The 21093-nt window shown below is 52.5% G+C and overlaps 1 protein-coding gene across 1 annotated transcript; it reads left to right on the forward strand.

The window, feature by feature from the left end:
- The first annotated feature begins 13742 nt into the window (after positions 1-13742).
- MYCN (MYCN proto-oncogene, bHLH transcription factor) lies at positions 13743-19889 on the forward strand. The gene is made up of 3 exons (XM_060186583.1): positions 13743-13874; positions 15017-15872; positions 18175-19889. The coding sequence occupies exons 2-3, from the start codon at positions 15131-15133 to the stop codon at positions 18837-18839; spliced, it is 1407 nt and encodes a 468-aa protein (XP_060042566.1). The 5' UTR covers positions 13743-13874; positions 15017-15130; the 3' UTR covers positions 18840-19889.
- The last annotated feature ends 1204 nt before the right edge of the window (positions 19890-21093 follow it).

Below are 21093 nucleotides of genomic sequence, written 5' to 3' on the forward strand. Positions count from 1 at the left end.
CAGGTGTGCCACTACCTGGCCTCTGTATGGAGGGGGAGAGAAAGAGAGAGAGAGAGAGACAGACACAGAGAGAGAGAGAGAACCTGAGTTACATTCTGGCACATACGATGCCTGGGATTGAACTCAGGACCTCATGCTTGAGAGTCCAGTGCTCTAGCCACTTCTCTACCTCTTGTGTGACTCCAGTCTGAAGATGGCTGGGAGGAATGAATTCTTGTGGACAGAGAAACAAACAGAACCACTAAGCAACCCTCCTTCTGCTGCCACAAGCCCTTAGGAGGTCTATAACGGGTTCCATGGGCAGCCTGGCAGGGTGGGAGACATGTCTGAGGAGTCCCCGTCAGGCTGGCTAGTGAACCGGTTCACCTAGAAGAGGTAATTCACAGAGCACAGAGTGCCCTCGGGGGGACCCTGTTCACTGGTGCGGATGGATGGGCCTCCCTCCTTGGGGAAGTGTACAGATTCTACTGTGTCTTTGTTTTCAAACCTGTTGCTGGCTGCGGAAGGGACTCAACTGGCAGAGGGAGGGATATGCGTGAGGTCCTGAGGCTGATTCTCGCAGCACACATTCCAGAGCTGACTGAGGAGCTGGTCTTTTTCTCATAAAAAAAAAATGAATGAATGAATGAAGCAGGCTGGGAGGTGGTGCAGTGATTGGAGCACTGGACTTTCAAGCATAAGCTCCACAGTTTGGTCCCCAGAAATGTGTGCCAGAGCGGTGCCTGAGTCTTTCTTTTCTCTTCTAATTCACTTGTAAATTTAGTCATATTTTTCCCCTCCAGGGTTACCACTAGGGGCTTGCTGCTGGCACTACAATCCACAGCACCTGGAGGCAATTTCTCTATGGGGACTGGGGGCCTTGAACCCTGATCTCCAAGCAAGGTAACTTGTGTGTCACTGCCTGGCCCCGGACCTTGTGTTTTGTGCCGCGCTGAGGCTAATTCTTAATTTTGCAGGACAGCTATGCTGGGAGCCTCCCTGGTAAGATGTTCTGGGAGCAGGTGGGCTCTGTGCACCCTGTCTCAGAAGTCACTGAGGGGCTGGAGGCATCCTGGGTGGCTTCCAGGCTCCTGTCTGCCTGAGCAGATCACCTCTTCCTGGAAGGCAGCTGCCCCACCTACTGCTTTTGGAAAAGACATCTTCCTCTGAAAGACAGACAGAGAGCATCGCACTGACATAGCCAGTGCCAGGGACCAAACTTGGTGTTGAACTTGGAGTCTTGTACTTGCAAGATGTGGGTTTTATTGATTTATTTTTTGAAACACAGAGATAGATATAGAGATGATAGAGAGGTAGATAGACAGACAGACAGACAGACAGACAGACAGATATATAGATAGAGTGGTCTGAGAGGTGGCGCAGTGGATAAAGCACTAGACTCTCAAGCATGAGGTCCAGAGTTTGATCCCCTGCAGCACATGGACCAGTGTGATGTCTGGTTCTTTCTCTCTCTCCTTCTACCTTTCTAATTAATAAATAAATAAATAATCTTAAAGAGGCCGGGTGGTGGAGCACCTGGTTGGACGCACATGTTACAATGTGCAAGGGCCCGGGTTCGAGCCCCTGGTCCCATCTGCCAGAGGAAAGCTTTGCAAGTGGTGGAGCAATGCTGAAGGCGTCTTTGTCTCTCTCCCTTTCTGTCTCCTCCTACCCTCTTGATTTATGGCTGTCTCTCCCCAATAAAGAAAGATAATAACAATAATTTAAATAAATAAATAATCTTTAAAAAATAGGTAGATGATAGATGATAGGTAGATAGATGATAGATAGGTAGATAGATAGATGGATAATAGATAGATGATAGATAGATTATAGATGGATAATAGATAGATAGATGATAGGTAGATAGATAGGTAGGTAATAGATGATAGATGGATAATAGATAGATAGGTAGGTAGATAGATAGGTAGATAGACAGATGATAGATGGATAATAGGTAGATAGATAGGTAGATAGATGATAGGTGGATATAGATAGGTAGATAGGTAGATAGATAGATAGATAGATAGATAGGTAGATAGATAGATAGATAGGTAGATAGATAGGTAGGTAGATAGATAGGTAGATAGATAGATGATAGGTGGATATAGATAGATAGATAGGTAGATAGATAGGTAGATAGATAGGTAGGTAGATAGATAGGTAGATAGATAGATAGGTAGATAGATAGATAGATAGGTAGATAGGTAGGTAGATAGATAGATAGATAGATAGATGATAGGTGGATATAGATAGATAGGTAGATAGGTAGGTAGATAGATAGGTAGATAGATAGATAGGTAGATAGATAGGCAGATAGATAGACAGGCAGATAGATAGGTAGATAGATTAGATAGATAGATAGATAGATAGATAGATAGATAGATAGATAGATAGATAGATAGATAGAATGGATTGGGTCAGAGGTGGGCTTCCTGGTAGATACTGGGACCTCTGTGAGGACGGATGAGGAGGACCCACTGGCCCCCACACTCAGAGAATGAACAAACCTTGACTGGTGGGGGCTTCAGTGGACACCCCACAGCCTCTGGGCTGACCTTGGGCTTCAATGGAGTGAGGTGGCACTGGGTAATGTCATCCAGATGGATGTCCGGTGACAGGCTATAGGGAGGATGCCAGTAGACCTTTCCTCGCAGGAGACAGCTACAGGGCCCCACCAGGCTCTGTTGAGGGCAGGGAGCCCTGCGCTGTCTGTGTGGGCCACACTAGGGGCTTCTCACTGGTGTCTGGAGATTTGGTGGGTTATTCAGACCCAGAAGCCTGGTGCCAAGGAATCTTTCCACATGTTCCTCTCCCTCCCAGGGGCCTGCACTGCGACTAACTGGGCCCTCAGAGTGTGGAAAAAGAACAAAAAATAAATCCTTTAAAAACCATATTTATTTATTCCCTTTTGTTGCCCTTGTTTTATTGTTGTAGTTATTATTGATGTCATTGTTGGATAGGACAGTGAGAAATGGAGAGAGGAGGGGAAGACAGAGAGGGAGAGAAAGACAGACACCTGCAGACCAGCTTCACCGCCTGTGAAGTGACTCCCCTGCAGGTGGGGAGCCTGGACTCAAACCAGGATCCTTATGCTGGTCTTTGTGCTTTGCACCATGTGCGCTTAACCCGCTGCACTACCTCCTGACTCCCCAAAAGTAAATCCTTAATGTGTGCCACTGACGTCTGGGGCTTCGTTTCTGAAGCATCACCTGGCCCATCCTGCCTGCTCACATCTCCTGCACAGACTCCAGATTCTTGTCCAGTCACTTCGCCTTTTTAAGTTGGTGGAGAATGTGGCACTGCCCCTGGGTGAGGTGAAGACTCTTCCCCAATCTCTCTTGGCAGATGGTTAATGAATTTAAACTTCTCTGGGACGTAGCTACCACCCACTGGCCTGAAAGCACACTCAGAGCAGAAGTTTAAGCTGTATTTAAGTCTTGCTAAACTGCAAGAGAAGTATTGTTTTTATTTATTTAAATTATTGTTATTATCTTTCTTTATTAGGGAGAGACAGCCATAAATCAAGAGGGTAGGAGGAGATAGAAAGGGAGAGAGACAAAGACGCCTTCAGCATTGCTCCACCACTTGCAAAGCTTTCCCCCGGCAGATGGGACCAGGGGCTCGAACCCGGGCCCTTGCACATTGTAACATGTGCGTCCAACCAGGTGCTCCACCACCCAGCCTCTTTAAGATTATTTATTTATTAGAAAGGTAGAAGGAGAGAGAGAAAGAACCAGACATCACACTGGTCCATGTGCTGCAGGGGATCAAACTCTGGACCTCATGCTTGAGAGTCTAGTGCTTTATCCACTGCGCCACCTCTCAGACCACTCTATCTATCTGTCTGTCTGTCTGTCTGTCTGTCTATTTATCTACCTATCTATCTATCATCTCTATATCTATCTCTGTGTCTCAAAAAATAAAGAAAACCCACGTTTTGCAATTGAGAGAGGAAGGAAAGACAACGGAGAGAGAGAAAGAGACAGAGAGACACCTGCAGCCCCACTCCACCACTGGCAAATCTTTCACCCTGCACGTGGGGACCAGGGGCTTGAACTTGGGTCCCTGTGCACTGTAACATGTGCGCTTAACCAGGTGCACCACCGCCCGGCCCTGTGGTACTGTTTCCTAGAGCCCAGGGTCCTGTGCCCCTTTCCCAGCTGCACAGAAGCATTCTGCCATTGTACGGAAGGCATGTGGTGAACTGTCAGCATCTGTTCCACAGTTTCAGTTAGGAACCAAAGTCGGAAATAAAGGAGGCTAGAAAGGTCTGGAAGGTTTCTCAGGCTCTGTGGACACTGCCCAAACAGAAAGAGACCTTCTTCAACACTGAAACAATTTCTTAGCATTTGCAAGTTGCTGTTTCTGCTCCTGTATTATAACTTCTAATTGGTTTCCTTTCTGTGCTAAGAATGCCATCTGTCCCTTTGACAGGTTTTTGGATTCGTCACCATTTACCAGGAACATGACTATCAAGAGGGCTGTCGGACAGTCCTACAGTGCCGATCCCAGACAGCAGCTCTGTTCAGCGGCTCTGTGCAGAATCCTGTGTGTGTAAAGGTTTTGGCAAACCACCGCCCCAACACACACACACACCCCACACCCAGCACTTGCTAGAACAGAATCAAGCCCTTTCCCTTCTTGGCTTCCTGATGTTCATGGCAGAAAGCAGAGTGACAGATATGGCCCTCCTTCCATTCTGGTCTCTGCTCCGCTGCACTGTGGTGAGAAGGTTGAGTTAGTATCCTTTCTTGTAGATGAGAAACCCAAGACAGATGGAAGTGAACTTGTCTAAGAAACAGAAAGAATGCGGAACAGACCTTAGGCTTGGTTTCTGGATTGAAGCCCACTGCTCCCCAGACGTTGCCTCCTCCTGGTGGGACAAAAAGCGGGAGTCCTGTCTTCACTTTATAAACCCAGGAGCTGAGGTGGAGAGAACTGAAGATTCTTCAGTGAATGACTCACAAATCTGGACTTGAAGTTCTCTCTCCCCTCTGGGTCAGTGCGGCAATTCTGATTTTAATGCAATCTCTCCCTTTCTTCATTTTATTCAGCAGACAGTGGCTTCCACTAGTGTTGCTAAGCATGCCCACAGTTTCTCAGCTCCCTGTGACAGGTGTCCAGAGAACACTCACGCTCACCCCCAACTTGGGACCTTTTCTACCACCCTGCACCCCAAGACCCCAATACCCTCCCCAGTCCTTCTCTTACCCAGAGTATTTTTCTTAATGTTAATTTGTTTAATAATGATGAAGAGATAGAGATTGGACCAGAGCATCACTCTGGCATAGGCAGAGCTAGGGACTGAACTCACAATATGTGAGCATGCTTACATCGGTCCTTGCGCTTTGAGACACATGTGCTTAACCCGCCGTGCTACCGCCCGACTCCCAGGAACAGAACTTTCTATTCCCATCTTCTTCTTCTTCTGTGACTACGTGTGTGTGTGTGTGTGTGTGTGTGTGTGTGTGTGTGTGTGTGTCTCCATCCAGAATTCCTGTGCTGGGGTTTTCAAATCTTCTCTTGGGATGGTTACATAACAGATGGCTGACCTCACTTATAGATTCTTACTAAATCCAATTTCCTTCTAAGCTCTGGGACACTCCCTGTAGCCCTCAGGGGTGCCCTGGCCCAACTGAGTATCTGCCTGGGACCCCTTTCCAGCTCCCTTTTTGTGTTTAAATAGTGATCTGTGATAAGCCCCAATCTGTCCGTTTCCAGAAGTGGCTACCTCTGGTCTAGAAAGTCTTCTTCCTTTCTGCTTACTCAAATCCTTTCCTCAAAGATTAACTGGACACTCTCCAGGGAGGAATGCAGGCCTTCCTTTCTCAATCCCACCCCTCAGACCACCACTAATCCTTCACTGTGGGCCACCAGCTCTGTAATCCAGCAGGCAGGCGTCTTTATCCGGGTGTGTCTGTGTGTGTCCTGAGAACAGCAGCCTCTCCTCTCACCTCCAGGAAGCCTCTCCACCTGGCCTTTGTGCCTTTCACATGGTCCTCTAGGGAGTGGTGATGGGGCCTGACCCTGAAGTCTCAAGGGCCAGTCAACTCTGCCTCTTGGGCACTGCAGACACCATGCTGTCTCATGGGCCCAAGTATGACACTCATAGGAATTGACTTTCTGATGTCTTCTTCCAAATCTGAAATCAGCTGAATCATGAACAAGCCAAGAAGAGGCAAAAGGGCCAGCCCAAGAGAGGTGCTCATGGGGAAAAGGATTACTGACCAGTTCCCATGACAGCAGAAGGCTGCACTGGGACCCCAAAGGCTGGCGCAGTGGATGTTGGGCTCGCTGGTCTCCTGAAGGTAGGTTGAGTAACCTTTACTGCAGAGCCTGACAGAAGCAACCCTGCTAGTCCTCACGGGGTTCAGCAGACCACAAATGATTCAAGACTCTGACAACAAAATTGCTCTCCTGGTAGTGTTCCTGCTGGTCATGTGCACACAGCTCAGGTTGTAGCCCGGCCCCTCCTTGTCGGGGGGAAACGTCAATGTTGTGGTGTCCTTCCTACTCTATCTTTGTTCCTCTGTCTCTCTACCTGAAGGTAGCCTGAGGTGGTAGAGCCTTGGTGAAAGAAAGAAAGGAAGGAAGGAAGAAAAAAAGAAAGAAAAAGGAAGGGGGAGGGAAGGAAGGAAAGAAGGGAGGGAGGGAGGGAGGGAGGGAGGGAGGGAGGCTGGTAAGATAGCTGATAAGATTTGCTAGGTGGAGGACCCAGGCTCAAGTCTGGCCCCCACTGCAGTGAAGGAAGTGCTGTGGTCTCTTTCAACTCTTTTTGTGCGTGTCTGCCTTAAGAAAGAAGAAGAGGAGGAGGAGAAGGAGGGGGAAGAGACAGAAAGAGAGACCAAAATGAGAGAGAAAAGAAAAGAAAGGAAAGAAAGATGAGACTAAGAGAGGCAGTCTGCAGTGCCCAAGAGGCAGAGTTGACTGGCCCTTGAGACTTCAGGGTCAGGCCCCATCACCACTCCCTAGAGGACCATGTGAAAGGCACAAAGGCCAGGTGGAGAGGCTTCCTGGAGGTGAGAGGAGAGGCTGCTGTTCTCAGGACACACACAGACACACCCGGATAAAGACGCCTGCCTGCTGGATTACAGAGCTGGTGGCCCACAGTGAAGGATTAGTGGTGGTCTGAGGGGTGGGATTGAGAAAGGAAGGCCTGCATTCCTCCCTGGAGAGTGTCCAGTTAATCTTTGAGGAAAGGATTTGAGTAAGCAGAAAGGAAGAAGACTTTCTAGACCAGAGGTAGCCACTTCTGGAAACGGACAGATTGGGGCTTATCACAGATCACTATTTAAACACAAAAAGGGAGCTGGAAAGGGGTCCCAGGCAGATACTCAGTTGGGCCAGGGCACCCCTGAGGGCTACAGGGAGTGTCCCAGAGCTTAGAAGGAAATTGGATTTAGTAAGAATCTATAAGTGAGGTCAGCCATCTGTTATGTAACCATCCCAAGAGAAGATTTGAAAACCCCAGCACAGGAATTCTGGATGGAGACACACACACACACACACACACACACACACACACACACACACACACACACACACGTAGTCACAGAAGAAGAAGAAGATGGGAATAGAAAGTTCTGTTCCTGGGAGTCGGGCGGTAGCACAGCGGGTTAAGCACACGTGTCTCAAAGCGCAAGGACCGATGTAAGGATCCAGGTTCAAGCCCCCGGCTCCCACCTGCAGGGGAGTCCCTTCACAGGTGGTGAAGCAGGCCTGCAGGTGTCTATCTTTCTCTCCCCCTCTCTGTCTTCCCCTCCTCTCTCCATTTCTCTCTGTCCTATCCAACAACTACGACATCAATAACTCCAACAGCAATAAAACAACAACAACAAAGGCAACGAAAGTGAAAATAAATAAATATTAAAAAAAACAAAGTTCTATTCCTTCTAAAAGGTGGTGGTGCCAAGAGGCTTAGAAGGCAAGACCTGAAGTTGGAATTCTTTATAGCAGGGGTGGGGGTGTCTAGCCCTCTAATCAGTGATTTAATATCGATTCACAAAATTACCAGTAACAGGGGTACAATTCCACACTATTCCCACCACCATAGTCCTGAATCCCCATTCCTTCCATTGGAAGTGACAGCAGGTTGCAGATATGGGTTGACTGTTATTTCTACAACTATCTGTCTGTATTTGTATATATTTGCCCATTTTTTAAATGTCCCATCTTCTCTTCCTTTCCAAGTCACACCTCCACCTATGACTACATCCAAATGTCCCTCCCTTTTTCCTCTTCTCTCTCCGGGTCCTCATGGGGTTGGAGTTCAGAGGTCTCCAGTTAGCTTCTCCCTGTCATTTCTCCCCTACTGAGAGTACGGATCAAAATTCTTTATGGGGAGCAGAAGGTGGGAATTCTGGCTTCTGTCACTGCTTCTCTACCAGACCTGGGTGTTGGCAGGTGGATCCACACCCCCAGCCTGTTTCTCTTTTTGTCTTGTGGGGTCAGCCTTCCAATCCTAGAAGGCCCTCAGAGTCACCTGGTCTTGCCAAGACCGTCGCAGGAGGAAGACACAATTCACTGTGTCTAGGAACTTTTTTCATCATGACGTTGTGCTGGTTTTTCAGCTGATGGTTTCATATGACACTCAGATGACTTTATAAATATCCGCATGACCCTTGGCAGAAAGAAAAAGTTCCCACCTCAGACTACAGGCCGCTGCTGAGTGGGTCCCCCTCTCTGCAAACTCTTCTGGTGCACCGGACAAATTCAAGTCTGAGGTCAAAAGAGGACAATTTAGCACCTTGGACCCTTCCCAACCCTAATCCCCCAGCCCCTCCCAGGAGGTCTTGAAAACAAAAAACAAAAAAAAAAAACCCTGTGTCTTTGGCCAACTTTCCTGTCTGAATTTTTTGGCCCCAAGAAAATAAGATAACACCTCCCACCTTCTGCACCCCATGAGGAATTTTGGTCCATACCCCCAGAGGGATGAAGGATAAGGAAGTTTCCAATGGAGGGGATGGGGTACAGAACTCTGGTGGTGGGAATCCTATGGGATTGTACTCCTTCTATCCTACAATCTTGCTAATCATTATTTAATCACTAATTTTTAAAAAAAAGAAGGTAAGATAACATGTATGAAGTTTCATTCTACAGCAATAATCACACCTTCCCCGCAGAGTGCACCTGGGAAATATATACAGTATTTCAGTGCCCTTCCCACACCTTCGTCCTGGCCCCAAAGTCTGTGAGGCACTGGGAACCAGAGATGGTTCCCTGTGGATAGGGATGGGGGTGGGATGGGCGGGACTTGAACGTACAGGAAATCACAGTCTTGGAGGGAAAGGTAGAACCCCTCGGATATTTCTCATTCTCCAAACCTGTCATCAAGTTCCGGGCAATTGGGTCAGGGTAACAGCATAGTGGTTCTGCAAACGACTTTCATGACTGAGTCTGTAAGGTTCAGCACCAGCAGAAGCCAGAGCTAAGCAGGGGTCTTCTCTCTCTCTCTCTGTATCTCTCTCATTAAAAATTATTATTTTTAAAATCACTGGCAATGAATGAGGACACCTTTTTTTTTTAACACAATTGTGCCACTACTAATAAAACTCCCCATCCCACAAACATTCTCAATGTTGGGTTGGATCTCAAATTTCCCATCTGCTTCAGATGTTAAAAAAAAAAAAAAAGATCCATCTATCTGTAGATGTCTGTATAGATGTGTGTGTATCTTGCTGGGGCAGAGTTGATGTCCTATGCTTTAAACGGCTTTGATTGACTTATTCTAATTCTAATAAACCAGGGTCCATTCTAGTCCCATCCTGCTCTCTTTGGATCTGCTTTCAGATGATTCAGTTAAGTTCAGTTCTAGTCCAGAAACTCAACCAGTCTAGCTTCCCCACCAGAACTTTTAAATAAAGGAACTTTTTTGAGTGTGATGTTAGGCTTCACAGAAGAATGTTTTACTAATCACTGCCCACCCCCCCCAAAGGATCAGCAAACAACAAAAGTATTAGGGGGGAGGGGTTAGCAAAAAAAATAAATAAATAAATACTAAACTTATGATCCCACTGGTTAAAAAAAATTGCAGAAGGAACTATCTCCGCCGACTCTGAGCTCCAGGTGAAGGCTGCAGGACTGGTGTGTGCAGGGAGCTAAGGCAAAGTCTGCAAATAGCCCAAATACCGCACACAAGCACCTACACGCTCTGTTATTTCCCTTCAGACACTTGGGCATTTTCCAAGTCACCACCCATAGACTTGACACATTCTTTTTAGTGACTACACATTATTCCATCACTGTTGGGGGATACATTCAACCGTTCCTCTCTCACGCTCCCTTTAGACTGTTGACAATATTTTTGCTGTTAGGAACCATGCGGAGACAGATCCATCCACCTTGCTGGTATAATTTGTGTATCTGTTCTATTCTGTCTCACAGGATGGACTGGGGGGAGTGGGCTGGCTCTGACTCTGGGCTGGGGACTTTCCCAATCTGCTAGACCCCCCCCCCCTCAAACGTTCATCTCCTAGAGGCTGAATTTGCATTCCCCTGATTACTAGTGAAATCTTTTCCTGTTAAAGAATACTTGGCACTTCCTGTTCAGTGAACTACCTATGGATCTGTTTTTTTCTGTTCCAAGTGTAGGGATTATGAGTATCCACAAGGTAGACGTCTCTCCTCTGAGAGACAACTTTTCTCTTTGACGCTGTCTAGCATCTGCTTTCACCGGAAGCTTGTATTTCCATGTCATCAGCAGTGGTGCTGTGTCTTGGAAAGCTGGACTGACTTTTCCTCCTGATATTCTTACAGGTCTGCATTTTTCTTCATGAGCAGTCTTCAGTTCAAGCATTTATTGACTTGCAGTTGGGTGGTCGAGGGAGACAGCTTTATTCTACTCCAGAGGAAAAGTCAGAACTTTGAAAATTACTTAACAACAACAACAAAAGTGTATGTGTTGTGTGTGTGTGTGGGGGGATGGGATCCAGGGAAGTTCCTAAGAGAAGTTGTGACATTCCTGCTAGATCTGTAAGTCAGGGTGTCTAGACATTGTGAAGGTGGGTTTGCTTTGTTCTAAACAAAGAAAAGATTTGAAACTAGAATATTCACCTTTTTAAAAAAATTTTTCCTAATTTTTAAGCTAGATTCTGTCCATCTTCTTCTATCATTGACAAGCTTTTAGCAGCTGGAGTTTGCTTGCCTCTGCTCTGAATCTGGGTGACAGGAGGGTGCAAAAACAAACCCCAAAATTTATTTGCTGTGCACCCACAAAGTCAGTTTTTTTTTTCTTTCCCCCAGAGGAATCTTTCCGGAGCCCAGGAGCAAGGCAAGGTAAGAGCAGGAGCAAGATTCCTTCCATCCCCATCTGCAAGAGGAGGGTCCCAATAAACACTTGGTGAATTTTATCGTTCTGTTAACTTGCAAATTCAGACTTGTTAGTAATTACTGGCTTGGGTGAAAAGGAGATTAGAGATTGAGATCCAGGAAGGACGCACGATTAGCTTTGCACAGAGTAACCATGTGTCTCTCTCGGAGTTCCTCCTTTCCTGCTACACTTTATTCTTGACAAAGGACAAGTGTGAGGGGGCAGAGTCAGGAGGAGGGAAGACAGAGGGAGGATGGCCAAACAGCCAAAGGCATCCGTTGACCTGCCATTTTGGTGAAAGGACCGGGCAGGCATTGGTATTCTTTCTGGAGCTGCCGCTGTGGGTGGGTGAGGTGGCGGAGGATTGAAGAAGGTTCTTGAATGACACTCATTTCCTTCTCTCTGTGTGGCTGGCTGATCACTAGAAACTATCTGGGAGGAACTGGATGCCTTAAGATTCACCCGGGCATCTCTGCCTTGAATCACATTGTGGACTATGTATTGTTGCCAAGCGCCCTTGTTTTGCTGGAAGATACCTCCTGAGCAAAGCAGACAGTCTTTGTTGTTGTTCTCCAGAAACTCTCAGATCTAGTGAGAGAGACAGCCAGCCAGCTTCTCCACAGGGCCACAGGGAAAGAAGAAGGCATTAAACACATACTCCTCGGCAGCTGTATAATTACAAAGGAGGGTTAAGTACTCCCAAAGAAAATTCAGGAAGCTGGGAAGGGGGCTTGACTAAGCCTCCTGAGTCAGGGCCGGAGGGGGGAGCAGAAGTGGGGTGGGGTGTCAAGCGCTTTTGCATAGGTGAGGCGCTTTCCACCAGGGAGGGATATAATAATAAGAAAGGTGTTTGGAAGGGCCGCTCAGCGCCAATTCATGGGCCGCTTCCCAGATCCCTGGGAATCCGCGGGTCGGCGGGAGTGTTCACAAATGCTAATCCGCGCGCATTTGACAGGCTGCCCCCTGACCCCCGGGAAGATCATCCGTGACTGTCTTGAAAGCCGAGGTGAAAAGCGGGATGGGTAGCATTTCCAGTTGGGGCGGGGGGGGGGGGGGGTGAAGAAGCTTTCCCACCCCGATGGGGGTGGGGGGGTGGGGGATGGGGCATGGGGCGGGCTCCCCTCCCCCCAACAATCCTTGGAATGCTTTTCAAGGCCAGACCCAAGCAGGTTGTGTATTTGGTCTTAAGGTGGCAGCCTCCGAGGGTCTGGGGGTTCATTCGCTGGGTTGTTTGGGGGTGTGTGCGTGTGTGTGTGTGGGGCTAATATTGTGTACTCACCCCTTCCCCCAGCAGTCACACATGTCAGCTCGCCCGATGGGGGTGTGTGTGTGTGTGTGAGGGAGTCAGTCACTGAGGTCGGATTTGGGGGGCGAGGTGGGGGGTAACTTCCCCCGGAAGATCTGGATAATAACAGGTCGTGTCAGGATCTGGGAATAACAGTAATAGAGGAAGCGCTCCCAGAGCGGATTTTATTTATTTATTTTTTCTTGCAGCAAATAACGCTGCGTGGGCAACACCATTTCCTAATCCCAGTCCCAGTGGAGGAAGCCGAGATACAGGCTGGCCCAGCAGCCCCCCCCCCCAACCCCTCTTGCAAGGATCTTTTGAATTTTATTTTAGCCGAGGCCAGGTATCCAGGTTTGAGCCCCAGCTCCCACGCCAGGAAGGTCTCCTCGCAGCGGCCGGGGTGCTGGCCCCGCGCGCCCCCCGCCCCAGCCCCGCGCGGCTGCAGGGTGGCCCCAGCCCCGGCCGCACCACCCCGCTTTCTGCTCGGTCTCCGCGAGGTGTCGCTTTCGGCCGAAGAAACCACCGCGGCGCCACCCTCAAAGCCCGCGGTTATTACTTATTTCCAAACCAGGGGGGCGCCCCTCTGCTCCCGATGCCCAATCTAGGCACCCACCCCGCGCTCTCTCTCTCTCGCTCTCTGGGTGGCACCCCTGTTTCTAGCCAGCCTCCTGGGAGGCGGGTGGTCACCCTGTTACAGGCTCGGGCAGCTGGGTCTGGCCTCCCAACCTCCCAACGGCACCCCGCCAGAGCCCCCCCCCTTCTCCCCTAAGGTTTCTATTGGGAGATCAAGATGTCCCCACCCCCCAACCCCTCCCCGGGCCGGCGGTGCTCGGAAGGGTGGCGGGGGCTGCGGTTGCCAGCCGGGGGTCTGCAGGGCTGGGGGGTGTGGGGGGGCCCCCACCTCGGGCTCTGCAGCCTCCTCTCTGCACAGAAGAAAAGCAAGTGGCTTTTGGCGCGAAAGCAGAGGCCCCGCCCTGGTTTATGGTAATGAGGGGGCGGGCCCATCCGCGCCGCTCGCCCCGCCCCGCCCCTCCCCCTCCGCGGTGCCGCAGCCCCTCTCCCCGCCCCCCGGGTGTGTCAGGCTCTCGGTTAATAATATCCCCGAGCTTCAAAGCGCAGCAGTGACAGTCATCTGTCTGGACGCGCCGGGTGGATGCGGGGGGCTCCTGGGAGCGGGAGCGGGGCTGCAGCCGAGCGAGCGCGAGCCGGGCGCCCCCCGAGGACCACCCCTCCTCCCCGGCCGCCCCGAGACCCCCGGCGCGCAGTGGCCTCCGGACCCCCGGCGCCGGGCGGGAGGTAAGGACCCCGGGTGCACAGCGGGCGAGCCCGGGGCGCCCCATCTGCCGGGGGCTGGGGGACCGCTGCTGTCTGCTTCCCAAACAAAACCATCTGCGGGGGAGGGGGCCGGAGGGCTTTCCCAGCTGCAGTCCCCAAAGCCCCCGGCTGGAAGAGAGACCCGCCCCGGGTCTCTGCCGGCCCTTGTCGTGGAGCTGGGAATGGCTCCATCGCCCTCCTCCACAACACCCCGGAGCCCGGGCGTCCCCCTCCCCGAAGCCGGGGTGAGTCTCCCAGGGTGCCCCCCGGAAGGAGGAGAGCCGGGGGCGCAGGCAGGGCGAGGCGGCCGCCCAGCAATCTGGGTCACGGCGGCTCTTCCCGGCGCCCCCCAACAAGCTCCCCGGAACGGGGGCGCAGACTCGCCTCGCAGGGCAAGGACATTGTTGGGGGTCTGGGAGTGCAGGGGTGGGGTCAGAGCAGCAGCGGCTGCCAGCACCCTCCTTGCAGCGGGCAAATGCCATGGGGCGTCTCTGCGGAGACTCGGGGGGCTGGAGGGGGTGGGGGCAGGCTTGTGCATTCCGGGGGCGGGTTGTTGCGTCTCCAGGGCTGGGTCTGCGGCTTTCCTGGGTGCAAACTTTGCTACTTCCCCCCCCCCCCCACACACACACCCCCCGCTCGCCTTTGCACTCCCAAGGTTACAATTTGACGAGTGGGGAAGCGCGGGGGGGGGGGTGCTGCAGGGTCCTCCCTTTCCTTGCAGGGGCCCCTGGCTGGCTTAGAGCAGCACGCCCCACCTCAGAGCATGGAGGGAGGGGGGCGAGCTGGAGTTCTGCAGCCCGCCCGCGGGCAGCGCCTTGTGTGAATGAAGCGGCAGTTTGCAAAGTTGCCGGAGCCCGGCCCCCCGCCCCCCACCACCACCCCAACTCCGCATCTGCCGGCCCCCTCCCATCCCTGTCGGAGACAGCTTGTTCACAAAAGGAGACAGGGAGGGATGAGAGCGAAAGACACAACTTCCACCACCTTTGGGAGCGCTGGGCGGAGCGGGGTGCACAGGGGGGAGCGGGGGGGGGCGCCCCGCTGCCTGTCCTCCTGCCCCCCCATGCACACACCTATTCGGGCTCGCTGACCGACCCTCTCGTGGTGTGTACGCGTGTCCTTTGCAGGGCTGCAGGTCGGCGCAGGGGCCCCTGTCCCCACCCTCGCGGGAAGGAAGCACCCCCGAACTGCAGGGCGAGGCGAGGCGAGGAGCGCTCGCTGGCCGGCGGGGAGGCGCGCCCATGCCGAGCCGCTCCGCGCCCACCATGCCCACCATGCCCGGGATGGTGCACAAGAACCCCGACCTCGAGTTCGACTCGCTGCAGCCCTGCTTCTACCCCGACGAGGACGACTTCTACTTCGGGGGCCCTGACTCCACGCCCCCGGGGGAGGACATCTGGAAGAAGTTTGAGCTGCTGCCGACCCCCCCTCTGTCACCCAGCCGCGCCTTCCAGGAGCAAGTCCTGGACACCGCCTCCTGGACCACGGAGATGCTGCTGCCCGAGGCCGACCTGTGGGGCAGCCCGGCCGACGAGGACGCCTTCGGCCTGGGGGGCCTGGGCGGTCTCACCCCCAACCCGGTGATCCTGCAGGACTGTATGTGGAGCGGTTTCTCGGCCCGGGAGAAGCTGGAGCGAGCCGTGAGCGAGAAGCTGCAGCTGGGCCGCGGGCAGCCCCCCGCCGCGCCCGCGCCCGCCTCCTCCGGGGGGGCCTCCAGTCCTGCCGCGGGCCGCGCCCCCGCCGCCCTGCCAGCCCCGCTCGCGCCCCCGCCGGCCGAGTGCGTGGACCCCGCGGTGGTCTTCCCCTTCCCGGTCACCAAGCGCGAGCCGGCGCCCAGCGCCCCGGCCGGGCCCCCCGGGGTGGGCACAGCGGCCCCCCAAGGGGCGAGCGCCCCGACCCCGGCCCGCACCCCGGGCGCCGCCTCCCAGCGCGCCGGCGACAAGGCTCTCAGCACCTCGGGAGAGGACACCCTGAGCGACTCAGGTACGGACGCTGCGAGCGAGGCTCGGGCTGGGGGGTGGGGGGCGCTCGCAATTGGGGACCTGGGGGGTCCGCGCACCTTTTGTTACTGTGCGTGTGCGCGGGGTGGGGAGGGAGGCAGAAGAAAGACACTGCGGCTGTCGCAGCGGCTCACCTGGACTGTGAGGTCCCTTCTGCCCGGGGGACCAGCCTAGCCGCCTCCACCCTGCAGTCAGCAAACTTGGGTGCTGCCATCCGGGTGGGTGTTTGGGGGTCGCCAGCCGCTCAGAAGCCTGAGTGGGGTTGCAAGGGACCCGCCGCCGGCCCCCGGGCGAGAAGCGGGACTTCCCCCCCCCCCCGCCCCGAGACAAAACCCCAGTCTTAGGGCGCAGGAAGTTGGGGTGGGGTTGCGCCCCTCCTCCAGCCCACCGAAGCTCAGTCCTTGGAACTCCCTCCCTGGGTGGGGGGTGGGCTCTGCGCTTCTGGTGAACCGCCGGCAGGCGGCGGTGTGCAGGCCTGCGGGTGACCGGGCCTGGGGGGTGCGGCGCCCCTCCCTCCCGCAGTCCGCCTGCGGGTCCCGCCGCAGGCTGTGTACACACTCATCCAGGGAGCCGCCCCCTTTCCGGAGTGCGGGGGAGAACTGGGTCGGGTTTGGTCTACTGTGGAATTCCAGGGCTAATTGGAGAGAGATCGGAATAGCATTTTCTGCGGGGCCCAGCGCCCTTAGCCGAGACCCCACCCCCACCCTCACCCCTGAGCACTCAGGGATTAGTCCTATTGTGTGGGTGTGTCTGAAATCCGAGGCTGGGAGTTGACACCCTGGGCCTTGCCCCTGGGCCTTCGCAGGTAAACACTTAACCCAAATGCTTGAATAACCGGATCTGTGGAGCTAGGGGCTACAGGCATTTGAAAAATCACTGCTTTCAGTAAACCTGATTGAAAGGAAAAAAAAAAAAAAAAGGCCTAAATTTCCTAAAGAGGACAGATTCCTCTTAAGAGTCCTGGAAGGAAGCGCCCCCCCCCCCCATTGGAAAGGGCTCACTGTCCCTTTAATGTCGGTGCCTTGACAGCTTTGGTGAGGGAGCACTTCCTCCCAACAGCTGTCTTCTTGGCAGAAAACCAAAACACGGGCTTAAAGGGACCCACAGACTGCTGGAACAGCCTCCCATTTCAGCTTTAGAACAAATCCAGCAATTGTTCAGCTTTCCGGTCCCCTTCAGATCAAGCAGGAGATGTGTTTTGATTTTCCATGCTTGCATTTTAAACAATCTTCTCTCCCCGCCTAGTAGCAAGTGAGAGAAGGGGAAGAGGCAGCTGGATCCTACTGCTTGACCCTTGTTGTCTTTATTGGGAAGAGAGGGGGGCTCCCACCTGGGGGTGGGGCTGTGGATTACAACTTTGTAATGAAGCCCTAGTCTTTGTTAGGACCCGGGCTGCATTCCTAGGAACCCAATGGTCTGGTGGAAGGCAAGTGACTTCTCTCAGTCACTTAGGGCAAAATCCCGGAAGGTCGATTCTTGGCTAGAGAGGTAGTGTGTGTGTCAGGTGTCGAGTGTGGTGGGGGTCTGCGGGTGGGAAGCTGTCATTGCATGATCCACCTGCCTTGATAATCGCCCCAGTCTAGACCACCCTGGTGCTTTCTCCATGAAATGGCCGGAGACCGGGGCTTAGAAAGGCAGAGTTGGTGCCCAGGGTCACACAGCTGTTTTGCTGTCAAGCATCGACCTGGCCTCCACACCCAGGTTCTTGCTCTTGGTACCACCTGCCACCCTGTGAACTGGGGTGGGCATGGGGGATCTGGCTGCACCGGGACTTTGGGGAGGGGGCGGTCAGTGTATATAGATCTTAACTGTTTAAATTATTTTTATCAGAGAGATAGATAGTGTGAGAGAGAGACACGCACTCCAGAACCCTGCTGAGCTCTGGCTGATTGGTGGTGCTGGGGATTGAACCTGGGACCTCAGAGACTCCTGCATCCCCAGGCCTAGACTCGACTTGAGACCATCCCCGGGGTGGGGTGTGTGTGTGTGTGTGTGTGTGATGGCCCCTCTGCCCAGGGCAGGCTGTGAGGGGATCCTCAGGTTAACATGTAAGTCTGCGCAGGACAGTTCCATTCCAGAGGCCGGGAGGCTGTTTAAGTGCTCACATCACAGTGCACAAGGACCCGGGTTCAAGCCCCTGCTTCCCACCTGCAGGGGCAAAGCTTGGCGAGTGGTGAAGCAGGGCCGCAGATGCCTCTGTCCCCCTTTTCTCAACTTCTGTGTGTCTCTAATAAATTAAGGAAGAAATAAAATAAGGGTTCAATTCTCCTCCGCTTCTCTCGCAGACGATGAAGAGGATGAGGAGGAAGACGAGGAGGAGGAAATCGACGTGGTGACGGTGGAGAGGAGACGCTCGTCATCCAGCCCCCACAGCAAGGCCGTCACCACCTTCACCATCACCGTGCGCCCCAAGAGCGCCGCTGCACCCTTCGCACCCTTGGGTGCCAGCCGCACCCAGCCGGCCAGCGGCGGCGAGCTGATCCTCAAACGCTGCGTCCCCATCCACCAGCAGCACAACTACGCGGCCCCGTCTCCCTTCGTGGAGAACGAGGACGCGCCGCCCCAGAAGAAGATGAGAAGCGAGGTGTCCCCCAGGCCCCCCAGGAGCGGGGGCGCAGCCGCCGCCGCCTCCTCCTCCTCCGCGCCGCCCAAGCCCAAGAATCTGAGCCCCCGCAACTCTGACTCGGAGGACAGCGAGCGCCGCCGCAACCACAACATCTTGGAGCGCCAGCGCCGCAACGACCTGCGGTCCAGCTTCCTCACCCTCAGGGACCATGTACCCGAGCTGGTGAGCAACGACAAGGCGGCCAAAGTGGTCATCCTCAAGAAGGCCACCGACTACGTGCTCGCCCTGCAGGCCGAGGAGAGCCGGCTACTGCAGGTCAAGGAGAAGCTGCAGGCCCGCCAGAAACACCTGCTCAAGCGGATGGAGGCCGCGCGGACTTGCTAAAAACAGAAACAACAGCAACAACAGAAGGAAAAGAAAAAAAAAAAAAAAAAAAAAAAGAACGGTTCTCACCCATCCCGGACAGACTCTGCCACTTTGCACATTTTTTTTTTTAAAAAAAGAACCTTGTGTTGACATTAAGAATGTGGGTTTTTACCTTCCATTCCTGCTTCCCTCCTTCTTCCTCTTCGTCCTCCTCTTCCTCTTCTTCCACCCCACCCGGGGAGTTTTCAGCAGCCTGGGTCGGGAACCCAGGACTTTTGCGGGCTTCTGGGGTGAAGGAGAGGAGGACTGGAAGTCTCCTGCCGCCCCCTTGCTCCTCCGACACTGGTCGCAGTGACACTTGGGCTGTGGAAGGCGGTCACCTTGGCTGATTCTCAAGTCTTCCAGACAACAGAATCATCTTTCCTTTTTTTTTTTTTTAAAGGGGGAAAAAAAATGGTGCTTAAGTTCCAACAGATGCCATGATGGGGTTTGCCTTTAAAGAAACCCCCAGGGAACACATGTAAATACCACTGACACACCACAGCTGTTTTTTTCTTTCTTTCTTTTTTTTTTTTTTGTATGCGCCCTGGGTAATGAGGTGGCTTTCGTGGCCAGTTTCAGACTGGAAGTTCATACCTAAGTACTGTAATACCTCAATGTTTGAGGGGCATGTTTTGCATACAGATATATTGTTGGCCTCTTCTGTACTGTACTAATTCTTACACTGCCTGCATACTCTAGTATGATGTTGAAACAAACTAAATTTGATACTTATATTTTCGTATGAAAATGAGTTGGGAAAGTTTTGAGTAGATATTACTTTATCACTTTTTGAACTAAGAAACTTTTGTAAAGAAATTTACTATATATATATGCCTTTTTTTTTTCCTAGCCTGTTTTTTTTTTTTTTTTTCTTCCTGTTAATGTATTTGTTCATGTTTTGGTGCATAGAACTGGGTAAATGCAAAGTTCTGTGTTTAATTTCTTCAAAATGTATATATTTAGTGCTGCATCTTATAGCACTTTGAAATACCTCATGTTTATGAAAATAAATAGCAATTAAATGATGCAACTTGTTTTCCTCCGGAATAGCTTTATAATTAAACTCGATCCCTTAAGCGGCAGCTTTGAACAGTCCCAGTACTGACTAGGGACTTGGCTTCCTCAGAAGACTCTGGCATCTGCAGGAGGGCCCACTATGCCACTTGTCCCGACTAACAGAGACACAGTGCTGGCCACTTAATGGAGTTGAGCTGCAGCAGACTGACCATGTGAACCAGGACTGGGTGTGTGTGGGTCGGGGGGGGTGCTATCTGGGTTTTCTTTTTCCTTATTTTATTGGTACAAGATGTCTTGCAAGATACTCTCACCCCCAGCTTGGGTCCAGGGCCCCAGCATCCACTCCAGACCCATCGTCTCCCTGAGTGCTTTGGTGTTTATAAGAGAAAGGAGACTGGGTGTGGGTGTAGATGGTGGTGCACCTGGTTAAGCACACACATTACAGTGTGCAAGGACCCAGGTTCAAGGCCCCAGTTCCCCAGTTGTGGTGGAGGTGGCGGAATGATGGTGAAGCCAGGACTGCAGGTGTCTGTGTCTCTGACTCCTTCTGGTATCTCCTTCCCCTCTTAATTTCTCTCTGAGTCTACCCAATAATAAGTAAGTAAATGTATTTTTTTAATTTATTTATTGGATAGAGACAGGTAGAAATTGAGAGAGAAGGGGATGATAGGGAGGGAGACACCTGCAGCCCTGCTTCACCACTTGTGAAGCTTTCCCTCTGCAGGTGGGAACCAGGGGATTGAACCTGGGTCCTTGCACACTGTAACGTGTGCTCAACCAGGTGTGCCACCACCTGGCCCAAGTAAATGTACTTTTAAAAAAGAAAAAAGAGGCTGGGCGGGGACAGTATGCTGATGACACAACGTTTTCATGACTAAGGCTCTGAGGTCCCAGGTTCAGTCCTCCATGGAGCTCCAGTGCCCGCCTTTCTGTTTCATTCATTAAAATAAACAGCCAGGCACCTCTCTTGTCAGACTAAGAAGGTGATAAATTCCGTTTCCTTTAAAAAGAAGCTAAATGAGATTGAACTCAAGCAATTTTGGTCCAGCTCTACCCACTGTACCACCTCCTGTTCCAGGTCTCTTCTGCCTGATGGGTGCTTCGACCCTATTGGCAGACGGGCATTTGGGTGGGTATTTATGTCTCAAGGGGGGTGCTGACCTCTCCACTCTGGGGCCTTAACTATGACGTTCCTGGGCCTCTCCTGGTGGGG

This window comes from Erinaceus europaeus, chromosome 3, assembly GCF_950295315.1.
Source record: "Erinaceus europaeus chromosome 3, mEriEur2.1, whole genome shotgun sequence".
Taxonomy (NCBI): domain Eukaryota; kingdom Metazoa; phylum Chordata; class Mammalia; order Eulipotyphla; family Erinaceidae; genus Erinaceus; species Erinaceus europaeus.

Excerpts from the sequence above, each read along its gene's own strand:
- MYCN (XM_060186583.1), top strand. The coding sequence starts at position 15,131 with ATGCCGAGCCGCTCCGCGCCCACCATGCCCACCATGCCCGGGATGGTG. Across the intron at positions 15,873-18,174 it reads GGACACCCTGAGCGACTCAG|ACGATGAAGAGGATGAGGAG; the intron begins GTACGGACGCTG and ends CTTCTCTCGCAG.